At 39.7% G+C, this 13,450-nt stretch overlaps 1 protein-coding gene across 1 annotated transcript in view; it reads right to left on the bottom strand.

The window, feature by feature from the left end:
* The window catches only part of MFSD2B (major facilitator superfamily domain containing 2B), a 33,873-nt gene extending 22,128 nt beyond the window's left edge, over positions 1 to 11,745 (bottom strand). The window contains exons 1-5 of the mRNA XM_027897458.1: positions 11,734 to 11,745; positions 10,087 to 10,320; positions 6,032 to 6,156; positions 2,569 to 2,692; positions 585 to 663 (exon numbers count right to left, since the gene is read on the bottom strand). Coding sequence (XP_027753259.1) covers positions 585 to 663; positions 2,569 to 2,692; positions 6,032 to 6,156; positions 10,087 to 10,320; positions 11,734 to 11,745 — 574 coding nt within the window. The remainder of the gene's footprint in view (positions 1 to 584; positions 664 to 2,568; positions 2,693 to 6,031; positions 6,157 to 10,086; positions 10,321 to 11,733) is intronic.
* Between the last annotated feature and the right edge of the window lie 1,705 nt (positions 11,746 to 13,450).

The following is a 13,450-nucleotide window of genomic DNA, read 5'->3' as shown; positions in this document are numbered from 1 at the left end:
ATTTCAGTTTGTGTGAACATGCACACAAAATTGACCTCCTTTTTGGTGAGGTTAGCAGTCTTGGTTCTATATGTTCTCAACTTTTTTCAGAGAAAACAGGTTTGGAATTTGAATTTATAACACGAAACACGTAAACTTAGGAAAACTTTAACAAAACAAAACACAACAAAGCAACAAATCTAAATGAAACAAAATCAAAACAACAAACACCTTAAAATTAGTTTCATGCTTTCTTTAATTTAATGGGGTTTGGACTTTCCCCTACAAATCACCTTTAAAGGAAATCATTCTTCTTTACCCTGACTTGGGTAAGAATGATTTTTATTGTTTCATCTGGCTAGCAATAAACCAAGAAGAATTTATACCTAGCCAGACAATTTGAGACAATGAAACATTAACATTTCCTATTTATCTAGAAACACAGAATTCTTTACAAGGCAAAATAATTTTCATCAAATATTAGAAAATTCTTATAAAAAAGTCCAGTTTAGGGACACAAATCACTTGGAACTTCCCGTAGATAGAGAATGATTTTCAATCAAACTCAACCCTCATCCCCATGAGAAAGCCCAGCTCACACTCACGATATGCTGTTGCAGAATCTCTGTCCTTCTGGTCTGTGCTGAGGAACATGGTGAGGGCAGAATATGGTACCTGGAATAACTGTGCAAAGAAAGAACATCACTGAAGAAATGCCTGGTTAAAAACGTTGTATTCCTTTGATATCCAGGAAAATGGTTAAGTGTGACCTTGGAATTCATCTAGAGCGTTCACTTAGAGCCCTCAACCAATTATTTAGCACAAAGACCTCTTTTCTTTCTGGGTTGTAAAGCACATAAAAGGAAAACAGTATCTTTCACAATAGAAATAATAAATAATAAAATACCAGTAGGCTTTACCTTAATCTTGTGCTCCTTCAGTTACTTTGGGAAAAAATCCTTCACAGACGTGCTATAGAACATCTATTTTTTTTGCACTAGGAGACTACCATGTTCCTAGCTTGAGCTAACCAACAGGAAATAAAGCCATGAAGAAGTAATTTTCCACTTTATTCAAGCCAGAAGACTATATAAATCACAAAATTATTTCAACTACTTGTCTAATCATATAATTCCAGGAGATAATTGTGAAAACTACTTGGTCCTTAGCCCCATTTTGCCACACACTCCTTAATTAAGAATAGATAGACCCAATACACCCAATTGCTATGTCGGTGCACTGATAAAAAGGTAGACAGAGTGTTGCTTTGTTATTTTTACAGCACTGTATCCAGCATGCAATTGATACTTTGCTGTAAAATCTTGGTGGAAAAAAATGCACTGGCAATATTTATTGTGATGCTGGGTAAATGAGTCCCACTTTTACTGCAGGAGAGGCCTTATCTACAGTAGAATTTCACTGAAAATAACTGCTGAACATCAAAGACTTGACCTTTTCACTGGTTGTGATGCGGGTGGCATTCTGTCCTCATAAGACTGAATTAAAATAAAAATCACTTCTACATTCCTAGAATGACACATGGGCCTAACTCTCAGACTGTTGTGAAGTGGAAGTGGGACATGAACCTGCTTGAACAATCAAGCTCTCTGTGGTGTTCCCACCACCACAGAGATCTGTAGCCAAACTAGGCCTTGCAATCTGCATCCTACCCTGTTGGTTCAAAATGCATTTCTGTTCCCCTCCACAAGGCATGGCAAATGTGTACATTTTCAAAGCTCTGTCACAGAAAACAAGTTTCTCCTTCAAAAGAGATAGGAAGTTATTTAAAACCATAATGAATGTCTTCTGGACCATCTTTCTACAGAGGAAACAAAGGAGCTAGGGAAATATGCAAGATTAACACAGGAACACAGAATTCCCAGCTCCAACAGATTTGTGTCTCTTCCAGTCCTAATCTGCTGTGTGATGCTGCTACTCATGAAAGGTACCTTGTTCATCTTGGTATTGGCTGCCAGGCAAAATGGGGTGACGGGATGCAACCCCTACATACACAGCATGGAATGTGTCAGAAAAGTTCTTTGGGATCCACTGAAATTGGGGCTTCTGCATAAATATTGCAAGTTCTGGGGTGTATTAAAAAAAACGTGCCCAAACTCTTCCAACCAGGCATAAAAATCATGATCTCTGCTATGAGTACTATGTCAGCTCTGGTACCCTGACTTCTCATTGCCTTCTAGCTTGAGTCAAGCACCCAGAACTTGAGCCACAAACCTGCTTAGTCTCCTAATCTGCTCCTGAAAATAGAAGCTATGAGCAGTTAGATGTCTGACTACAATTAGGAACCCAAATGTCTCTGTGGATCTATAAAATTTATATATAGTTGAGTATCTAGGGCACTGCCAATGGAAGTGACTGGAGGTAATTTGTCTGAATTAGCAGGTCATTTGCCAGTGAAAGCACTGGCAGAAACCATCTACTAGCAGAGTTTGATAAATGGACATTTGCCTATCCCTTAAACACACTAGAAGCTGAAGCAGAATGTGAAGTCAAGTTACCTAAATATGAATTAATGCAGACAGACAACAAGCAAGTTATGGCTGAGAACACCATGAGCTGTAATCTACTTACTGTGGTCAGAGCTTGGAAAAGGCAGTTGAAAGTCACGTACCATGCAGCTCTTCCTGACACAAAAGGAGGCAGGTACCACAGAAAGAAATAGGACACAACTGTGAAGGGTGTACATGCCAGCATCCTGCAAGGAAGATTAACATATCAATAACCTTAACATAATGATAGCACAGCACATTCAATTTTCCTGCTAACAATCAATATAATACAAGTTATTTTATGTGCCATTTTTCTAACTATGATAATGCCATGCTTTTAAGTATTAAGTTAGTGTGCATTAAATACACAGATTAATATTAAAAGTGTCCAAGTATTTCCATAATAAAATAATAAAAATAAAATAATAAAACCCCCAGTAAACCTGAAAGAAAAGAGCTACACTTAAATGAAATCCCACTCAGAACAGACACAATTTCCTTGCACATGCACTGTAACACAACACCCACACTGCCATGCCTTGCTACATGTCTCAGATCACACATTTATTAGAAATGAACCCCTGAAGACTAAGTTATGTCATCATGTCTTTGCATGCTTCAGCAATTTTTATATGATTCTACTTATTACTAAGGTTCTGTCTCCCAATTTTAGTTCCTTCAGTTTTCCCCTCAATTGAGCCTCCTCACTGCTACTTCAAGGAGGTGCAAATATGTTGATACATTAAAAAAAAACTGAAAACAGCATAAAAAGGACAGTCCACTGTGAAAGTTCCTACTTCTGTATCTACTTGGATATATGACAATTTGCTCCATTGAACTCAACAGCAAAACTCCTAAACACTTCCAACACAACAGGGTCATCTTCTGGTGAGGAAGGTGGCTTTTAAAAAAAAGAACCACAAAAAAATTACATTAGTCTAAAACTTGACTTGTCAAACTCCATGACACAGAAGAAGTGGTCAGGTGCTATTATTTCCTAAAAGTCAGAGCTGCAATCAGGGCTCTCCTGCATTTTTGTAGATCAGGCATTAAACAGTGTATTTGGATGACCAAGATCCTAACAAAAAATTTCCAAACATGTAAAAGAGAAAACAGATTAATCCCTTCACAACAGCGCTACTGACATTGGGGGTCAGCTGATTATTTTGCAATCGTGAACTGAAAACCTGGAATACAAAAGAGTAATGTGGGTAAATAGTTTAGTAAAACAATGGCTCGCCCACACTGCTCTTTGGGAGGGAGCTGAGCATTTACCAGGAAAGTGCCAGGTTCTGGTATTCTCTGTGCCTCCAGTCCCCAGGCCAGAGGTCACCCACAGCAGGTCAGCAATGGAAAATATAAACAAGGGTAAAATCCTAACACATCTCAGGGAAACCACCTTCCCCTCTCTCTGAGTGAGCTCTTCCAGAGGGTGTCCAGGCAGACTCACCACACGAAATATTTCCACGGTCCCTTTTTCATGCAACTCTTCAGCAACAACCCTCTTAGTATTATTCCCCCTTTTTTTCTCTCGTTCCACGTTTTCCTTTCCTCTGTAATGTCAGTGAGTTTTCAGAGCCTTGCTGAAGTTGCTGAATATCTCTTTGTCTACTATTAGCTCTTTGCCAAAATATTTGACCGGTATTTCAAGTCAATGTCTGCCTCTGCCTTTTAAACATATTAAATAAGAGACCAAGAGCGATTGATAACTTCATGCCATATTAAGTACAGTATTAAGAGATAGTTAAATGTTCTCCTTCTTTACTGATGTTCTTTCTTTGTTGGCAAGCTTTTCTGACTGACGAAATTCCGCTGCTTCACTCCAGATTATTAAAAAGTCAGAATAATTTCAAAATACTGCAGTATTTTTAAGTTAGTGGAAGTTCCAATTTTTGTTTGTTTGTTTGTTTTGTATAAAAATGGCCTGACTTCCAAAGTGTAGGACTAAAATTCTCATGAAAATATCACCATTACCAAAAAAGCAGACAAAATCCTCCTGCAAAGAAAGCAGCTGTTTGATGAAAGGCAGGGTTAGATAAGCACTTTTCGTGTAGTGAGTGCAAGATGTGCTGTAGTTGGCTTACAGTGCAAAGGGCTGATAAGTTCATGCTTGTGCTAGAACAGGAGGCACTCTGACATCCATTTAACACTAACAGTAAACACATGTATTTGCTGTATTTTCAGAGGGTTTGGGGGGAAAAAAGTATCAGAATACATCTAATAGCATTTGTACAAAAAATTTTAGCATTTTATTTTTTAATAACTTTGTTGCTCCTGAAAAGAGAATCAGCAGAACGCTCTTCTTTTCCCATGGGGCTCCTGGCAAAAAGCTCAACATTGACCTCAAGGCCCTGTTCCTACTGGGGCCAAGAGCAGCTGATCTCAGCTTTTCCAACATGTACTTGCCTTCTATATTTTGTCAGATATAAGCTGCCCATGGAGAAGTTTCTGTAGCTCTAAAACCACACGACAGTGAGAGAACCACCAGCTAAAAAAACTGGGTTTATTTTCCCTGAAATTCCAACTTCCTTGCTCAGGACTTTTGTTGTGACTCAAGTTTGAGGGTTATATTAATTCAAAGTTTATTGATTCAAAATATCTTACAATACACCCTCACAATGCATGAGAGAAAGAGTGATGAGAAATGCCCCATTGCACAAACTACTCAGTCTCTCTTTGACTTCCAAAGTACTAAAAAATTAACAGATACATTCTCTGTGGCACAGATGAGCCTGAGTTCCTCCAGCATGGACAAATCTTTCCCGATTTTCTTGCTTCATACCTGTCAATCCCCTTCCTATACACATAAAATTCATTCTTCTAACCTCTCCTTAGAGCACACAAACAGCACATGTAGCAGTGCACTAACTGGAGTGCACACAAGGGCAAGATGTTCCAGTGAAACTTCACACTCTCCCTTTAGAAATGCTGATCAAAACCTCACAGCACCTCATTCATTGTAAAAGCCATGGGGATTTTTTAATTAACTATTCTGATTACTGGATGCAAGAGAGAGCAGGAGCAGAATGAGTGGTGTAAGGAAGAGCCTAACAGAGTGTCAGGGCAGGCCATGGTGTCACGTCTGTCCCACAGTCATGCACACACATCCTTTCCTGAACTGAAAGGCTGAGGGAGTTAAAGCTGATGGAGCTCCTGGAAGGCTGATGTGAGACATGAAGGCGCTCTAGGACACAAGTAGAGATAAGTTCCAACTTTGTGGAGGAGCGAGGCCAAACTAAAAGGATTTAGACAAAGATAAAAATTCAACCACAGATTAAAGAGAGTTTTAGATCTGAGGTTCCCATTTTGTTAACAACACAGTATCCTGGCTTTGTTTGTTTGTATCTCCAGCAGTAGAAATCTCTTCCATATTTTCATCTGTGAAAAAGTTAAGGGCAAATAGATGACATGACAACTTTTCTTTTTGATTTTACATATGTAGAATGAATACAATCACTATGACTAATTAGATAAGATGGCTGTATGATCACAACACTCAATAATAATATGTATATATGTAAATATATGTACACATTTATGCTTACCAAGGCATGAGCCGGCCAATTCTTGTCCATCTACTTTTGCTGATAAAAAAGCCAGCAACAGGATCAGTAAATGCACCTGAGGCTTTGCCAATGAACAGCACCAGAGAGGCATGAAATGGAGTAATCTGAAAGTACAGACAGAATACTGTAAACAAGAGCCATTGTTTCTCAACACAATGAGACAGCATAAAGCAACCTTCCAGAAAAAAAACACCTCAGTGTTTCAAAGAATAATGATAGTTCATGTACAAAACATGTCTGCTGCTGTCATAGGAATTCCTATTGGTTACCCATAGCAAACAAATGAGGCACTGAGACAGGCATCATGAATGAATGAATGAGAGGGAGAAAATGCAAGGAAGGGAAAATCCTGAATGTGTTTAGAATGAGGAAAATGAATCAGATAGTCAAATAGCAAAGTCCTTGCTTTAGTCATACAACCTGACAGAGTCCCTCTGTAATTACCCTCTTGCTTTGCTCCATCTCCTCATATCTTTATCTTGACCTGATCTAGAGAATAGTAGAGGGAGCAGTTTACAGGCACTAGAGTTTTTTCATCTCCTGATATTAGCAACAAGGCTGCCAACTGGTGGCATGTGGCTGAGGGAGAGGTTGGAGCACAGCAGACTTTATCCGCTCAGCACCCAACTGTGACAACTGCATCGCATGAGGCACATCTGTTCAAACCAAAGGTGCCAGCACATCTCCATCAAATCTCACTTGAGAAATGTTCATGGATTACATAAAAATAAAATGCCCAAGTGGGAAAATCCTTTAACAAGAAGTCAATCCAGGAGGACCATATTTTAGTGCCCATATAGAAATACAGTGTATCCCAGGCAATGTAGTTATTTTTTCACATATGTCTGTACAGAGTTTAGGAATTCCCATCACACAATGATCAAAAAAGGTGGGTTATCCTCCAAGTGCTCAGTTCATGCCATTGTAACTACAGTCCTGAATAAAGTCATTAAAAACTATATAAATGAATGTTCCTCCATGCAATTACTGAGAGAGACTGATGAAACAGCCTCTGTGGCTTAAACAGCATCAGCAGACAAAACCCCTTCATCTCTGTGCTTCTTCACGCTACTAGTGCTCCAGTACAGTGGGAAGCCTGGAAAATGCAGCTGAGCAAGCTGACCCAGCCTGAGCAGGTATCCCTCGATTTTCTGCCCACTATATTGTCTCCCAGGCAGCATCACGTGGCTTCCAGCTGGAGCAGATCCCCTACCACTGACTTTGATAAGTCTTCCCTCAGAGGCAAAAGAAGGAAGCAGGGATCTCTGAATGTCCTGGATGACCTCTGTAAAAGGCAGGTGCTATCCACTTCTGTAATCACACCTGTTACATTTTAGCCCAAATCAGGTGAAATTACAGTGGCAGCCAATCTTCCTCTCTCCACCAGCTCCAAGACAGATACCCCACCTGAGAAAGCTTATAAACAGAGAAGTACTGGGAAGGGCAGTGTCCAGCAGGCAATGACAGTGGCTCTGCAAACATTCTGTTGCTGAGTGGTAGGACAAGGCTGGGATGGGCTGTGTCCCGCAGCAGGTTGCTGATGTTCACCTCATCCACCTTTGCTGACTTGTGCCCTGCCACAGCCACAGTGGCAAGTAACCCACCAACCCTTAGACAGCCTTGCTGTGGGGGCTGCACCACAACTGCTCAGAAGTCCCTGCTGCTTCTCAAGAGAATTCTGAGCCACTGAGCTCCTCAAGGTCAGCAAAACACGAGCCAAATGGCAGTCAGAAGGACAGGGGGGCTGAAATACTACAGTTATGAGAGAACACAAAACTGCAAATTAGATGGGTTTCACATTGGTATTTTGTTCAGATGACTCAAACACACAGAAAGGAAGTGGACATTACATAAGCAGAGGTGGAAGAAAGCTTTGAGCAAAAAGCAAAACCCCTCTTATGAGTGGAGGGTGTGTATCCACCTTGTCTTCAGCACTGGCATGGGCTTATACATCCCTTGGATGCATTTTCTTAGCCCCTAAATCTAAACAGTGTCTCTCAGCATCAATGCCAGAAACTTCTCAGTGGTATAAAATACAAGATAATTTACGCTAAATTTGCCCATCTCAAAAGCAATAAAGACCAGGATCCTTTTATCACAGGTTTTAGTGTTTTATAGTAATTTGCCTCAAGGATCCTGCGTGCTTTGGAGCTACATTTATGTATGTAGTTTATACAGGTAATTTAGTTGGAACATGAATTCAAATGGAAAAACTGCAAGCTTAAGAAAATTAATACAAATGTAATTTTCTTAGAAAGTATCTGGATTATGTAGGAAAAACTACAGCTAGAAGGTTTCCCAGTCTCTCAAGGAGCTGAAACAGTTCTGCCCTCTAAGTGGGCAAGAATTAAATCCAGATAGTGACTGTAAAATTACATGCTCTCCCCTGAAAATGTGTGGAAAAAAACCACAGGATTTCAGAGCTGTTTATCAGGCCTTGAAATAAACCCTATCCCTGCAGGATTACTACAGAGAGCAAACTAAACCATCAGGGAACAAATAATTGAGCCCCTTAATGAAGGAGTAAGTGTATCATTACAAACATTAAGCAAAATCATTTGGTTTCAGTAGAAGGTTTTTAATAATATAATTATTACTGTGTCATTGATTTAGGAAGTGTCCAAAGATGCAAGGATGGGGCCCCAGCTTTCTGGACACTGTACACAAACACATAAAGAAACAGTCCCTTGCTTCAAGAATTTTCAGTTTCTGTGATAAGCAGAGAGTGGGGAAATTGCCTTATTTATAAGCACCCTGGGAAAAACAGCATTAGTGAATTTCTCATTCTGTTCACGCTTCCTCCTCTCCAATGGCTTGTGTTGCCATCCTTGATGTAAGGGGGAAACAGGTGTAGTCAGAGCTGTAGCCACCTCCCTCCTGCATCTCCAAGCTCCCTGTAACACTTCCAGCTCCTCAGATTTCATATCATCCACTTGGCATCTTTGACACTGCTGTCCAAAACTGGCCCCTTTTCTAGGTCTCGTGACTGTGATCTCAACAAGACACCCAAGGTGATCTCAGTTTTACATGCCCATCTTATTGTGTTGCAAATTTTATCAAGTAAGTCACACCTCAGCTTCTAATACCAGACTTTTACAGGAAAATCATAAACCCAAACTTTTGGACACCTCCAGTTGTAATATCCCACATTTTCTACATCTGGAACAGTGAATGGGCAATGACATCTGAGGCAGAACTTCCTGCTCTTTCCAGCAAACAGAAACAGTCACCAGTGCTGAATGTCACTCAAGTAGTTTCAGCTACAGCTCTTCCCACCATCCCTGCAGTTTGGCCTCAACTCCCTAAAACCCTTTTTCCTATCCTAATACTTTATCCATCCCTCTTAGTTACCAGGCAGGCATACAAGACAATCCAAAACAGTGAAAATTGCTTATGGATTGATTTTCTTTGTTTCTCTGCTGTCCTGAGATCTAGAAAGCTGGAGCAGCTGAAAGTCAGATGAATGGGATGACTCCCACTACTTTGTTTCACCAGGTCTGCTTCTGCACCAGAAAGACACAGACTGCAAGCAAAGAACCTTCAGGAAGGATAACTCAGCTTTCTTTGCAACAAAATTACCTTAGACAAACCAAATAATATTTGTGTGAGATTATGCTGACTACTGGATGCAGCTGCAGTGATTTTTAACTGAACCAAATGAACAGAACTTCATAACCCCAACACGGTGCTATTAATGTCTCAGATGTCTCACATTTTACATTATCTGACTACTGACACTGAGAACTGCTTTTTCTTGTGTCCACAAGTGTGAGAGCTCTACAGCACCTAAAGTTCTAATAATGATCCCAACCTAAAAGCAAACAATGACCACTTCAAGACAGAGAGGAAACTAGTGGAAAAAAAGATATCTGTGGACAAGTTCATGCAGTTTCCAGGATGCTGAACAGCAAGAGGCAAGGATAACAAGACAGTTTGGAATATTTATTAGCTAATTCCCCTTTTATCATTTCAGGGACATGGTTGACAGCATCAGAGTTAAGTCTACACTCTATAAATGTTCTGGTGCTACTTACATGGGCTATATCCAGCAGGTAGATCTGCAGGAAGAAAGCAGCAGCACTCCCTGCCACTTGATTTGGGGCACCTCCTATTGCATAGCACAGTTTGCTGCAAATCGAGAGCCTGTGTTCCTGTGCAAGAAGCAGCAGAACAAATGATGAGAAAAACAAGGTATACAAGTTAAAAGCTACAGGAGTGATAAGGTTAAAGTCTACAGTCAACACCACTTTAATGTATTTGCTTCCCAGCTATTCCACTAGCAAATCCACATGCCCTCAACCCCTATCATCAACAGGCATTTGGGTGCTCATTACTTTGATTTTTAATGGTTTTGTTCTTTAATTCAGCCCATAAAAACAGATGACAGTGCTCCTAAAAGTGAATTGTGATGACCTTCAGGCTTACCTACCTTCTTCTCACAGAAGAAGGAACAAGTCTACAAACAAGCAAGAAGCAGCTGAGAAGTGCACGTACTGTCACACTGTTTTCTGAGCTTGGTTTTTTCATTGAATGTTTAATTAACTTTTTAAGGTTGAAAACTGTTTTACTTTTTAAAAGAATAATTTCTTATATTAACCTTTCAAACCATAATAATCGATATACACTTTCATACCTCAGGAATTAAACATTCACAGAAAGAAAGTTCAACAGTCAAATCCAGATCAAATATATCCCAAACATTTGTGCCCCATTCCTTCCTTTGTCACAGAATGCTGGTATGATGCTGGCAAAATCACTTGACTTTGCATATCTTGCTTTTGATTTGACTTTTCTACATCTATGAGAGTTGGCATAACACAGAAAGTGATTTTGGGGGTCGCATTAGAAAGTCACCCTAAGTTAATTGAAAAAATTTAGCAAAACTGTGCTCTCTCTTTTGTGTTTGATGTTTGAAAAGTACAGCAAACATCCAAGAATATTCTCTACCACAATTGCCAAATAAGATAAATGCTAAAAATAAGGTTTCATAACAGTAATTAAAAGAGAAAAAAATGCACAGATTCTAATAGAAATTCTGATGAAAAACACTGTTTTTTTTCCAAAAGTAGAAGTTCCAGAATACTGGAAAGCCTTTAAAAAAATCTTTAATTTCCTGCCATAAAATTTAAGATAAAGGAAGAAAATGCCTCTTCATTAATCTTGTATTCCTTTCGGAGAGAAAAAACATAGAACGCAAATTTTGACTTTCGGGCTTTCAGTCTCCCTTTAAAATTTCCCATTGGCAAGAGCCAGGAAACATGAAGAGAAGCAGGAACATTAATCCTGGGTCTGCCTTCTCTCTGAACTGCCTACACAAACCCCTAATTCTTATATTAGGTCAAGCCAAAAATAGAGATATGGGAATGAAATTCACCACAATGATAATATTCTGACACATTACCTAATTTCTGAACATCTTTTAAATTTACTAACCCATCATCTTTACTCCTCAACAGTTTTGAGAAGTTTTAGACTTCCAGGCAGAGCCTTTCATCATCTAAACATTTTTCTCTGAACTGTTTTATCTGAGTGGGTGTGAACAAAGAAGCACGAGTATCGGGGCTCTTTCCTTTTTGTGTTTTCACAGAAAAAGACAGGGTGGGATCCCATTACTACACCCAAATAAAGTGGACAGTGCCAGGGCATGAGCTGCAAAATGTTATCACCACAGCAGGCCTCACTTTATCCTGCATCGGCAATTTTCTTCTTTCCAGGAAAAAAAAGAGTGATAAACAAGACAGAGTTCATTAGAACAATACACTCTTTACTTTGATGAGAGATTGTAAGCACAACAAACAGACTACACACGTATTTGCTGTACAAAGTAACTCTCCATTTTCCATACACAAGGCCTATCAAATGTGAGCTTTACTAGACTTGTGGAGCCTACAGAATCTCGTTCATTTGGCTCATCATGTTTCCCTCGAGCTTTGCTCCAGGGGTTGTGTACTTTAAAACTTTATCTCACCTTTTTTTTAATTTATTTTTTAATTATTCCCTTCTGCTAGCCCCACCTCCATCCTCCCAGAAACTAAATTACTTTAAAAGTTTCCTTTCCTTTGATACCTTTCCTTCTGATCTCCAAGCATTGGCAAGATACTTCCAGTTGAAAACAAGAGACATAAACCACTTCTATGCAAATTCTGTCTCATATTTCACCCTTAAAACAAGTCAAGAAAAACAGTTAGATCTATATGCTGTTTTCCCACTTATTTTCCCTAGTAACTGAATCACAGAATGGTTTGGGTTAGAAAAGACCTTAAAGATCATCTTGTTCTACCCCTCTGCCATGGAAAGGGACACCTTCCACTAGACCAGGTTGTTCAAAGCCCCATCCAACCTGACCTTGAACACTTCCAGGGATGGGGCAGCAACAGCTTCTCTGGGCAGCCTGTTTCAGTGTCTCACCACCCTCAAAGTAAAGAACTTCTTCCTCATGTCCCTCTTTCAGTTTAAAACCGTTGCACCTTGTCCTTTCAATGGCTAAAGGCAGGATAACACAGAAAAAGTAAATGCCTCTATATAATATGCATGATTCCAAAATGCTTTTAGAACACAAAGAATGTCAAGTTCTTAAGAATTAATCTAATTAAAGCTGTGGCACAGGAAGCAGTTACCCAAGATTTAAACTACAGGCTGCAGGCAGCACTCCTGTCTTTACATCAGTTTCATGGTTAGAAAATTTACAGTCTTAGTACATTTTTCATAAAGTCTCACTCTGATTCCACACACCCCCAGAAAGCTGCTCAACTACTTTCTGAACCATGCTCCCAGATCACCTTGAAGCAAAGTTAATACTTTGGTCACAGCAGTAGTTAAGTTTTAATTAAATTTTGGTTATGAATGTTATTTTCAGAATAAAACAAGCTGTCAGATAAACATGGCATACAGAGGTGTCCTGTTCAGTCAACCACAGAAACACAGGGAATCTGCAGTTCATGAACTTCCTGAAAGGTAGGTTACATCCTGATCACTGTTCCATGCCTGTTTTCCTTTTATTTTGCCTAATTACTTTGGAGCTCATTTGTACATTAAGCCATAAACACCACAGCAGCTCTACATGTGAATGATACCCAAGTGTGAAAGGAAACGCCACCATCATTGCAGATCTGCTGCCTGGTAATTTCATTGAGGGCCTCTTTCTTTCCAGCTGCTGGGAAGGAATCACTCAGGCTCTACAATTTGGTGTCCAAAAGAGGCAGACCATAATAGAGTTCTGACTCCCCATATTGAATTTTTATGGCAATGACCACATTTGCTGCCTCAGTATCCTACAAGACAGAAATAAGCAGCTCCCAGGGCTCTTCTCTGAGGCCTGGCTGTCCCTGCTGCCTCAAACAACGAAAAATTCTTGATTCCTGTGAAATCCAGTGAAAGCCTTTTCACCTGTGTAAGTTC

The sequence above is a fragment of the Empidonax traillii genome, unplaced genomic scaffold (genome assembly GCF_003031625.1).
Source record: "Empidonax traillii isolate 1590-97213 ecotype Southwest subspecies unplaced genomic scaffold, ASM303162v1 scaffold543:size1229247, whole genome shotgun sequence".
Taxonomy (NCBI): domain Eukaryota; kingdom Metazoa; phylum Chordata; class Aves; order Passeriformes; family Tyrannidae; genus Empidonax; species Empidonax traillii.
The sequence above is the reverse complement of the archived record's forward strand: the minus strand, read 5'-3'. Positions and strand labels throughout refer to the sequence as shown.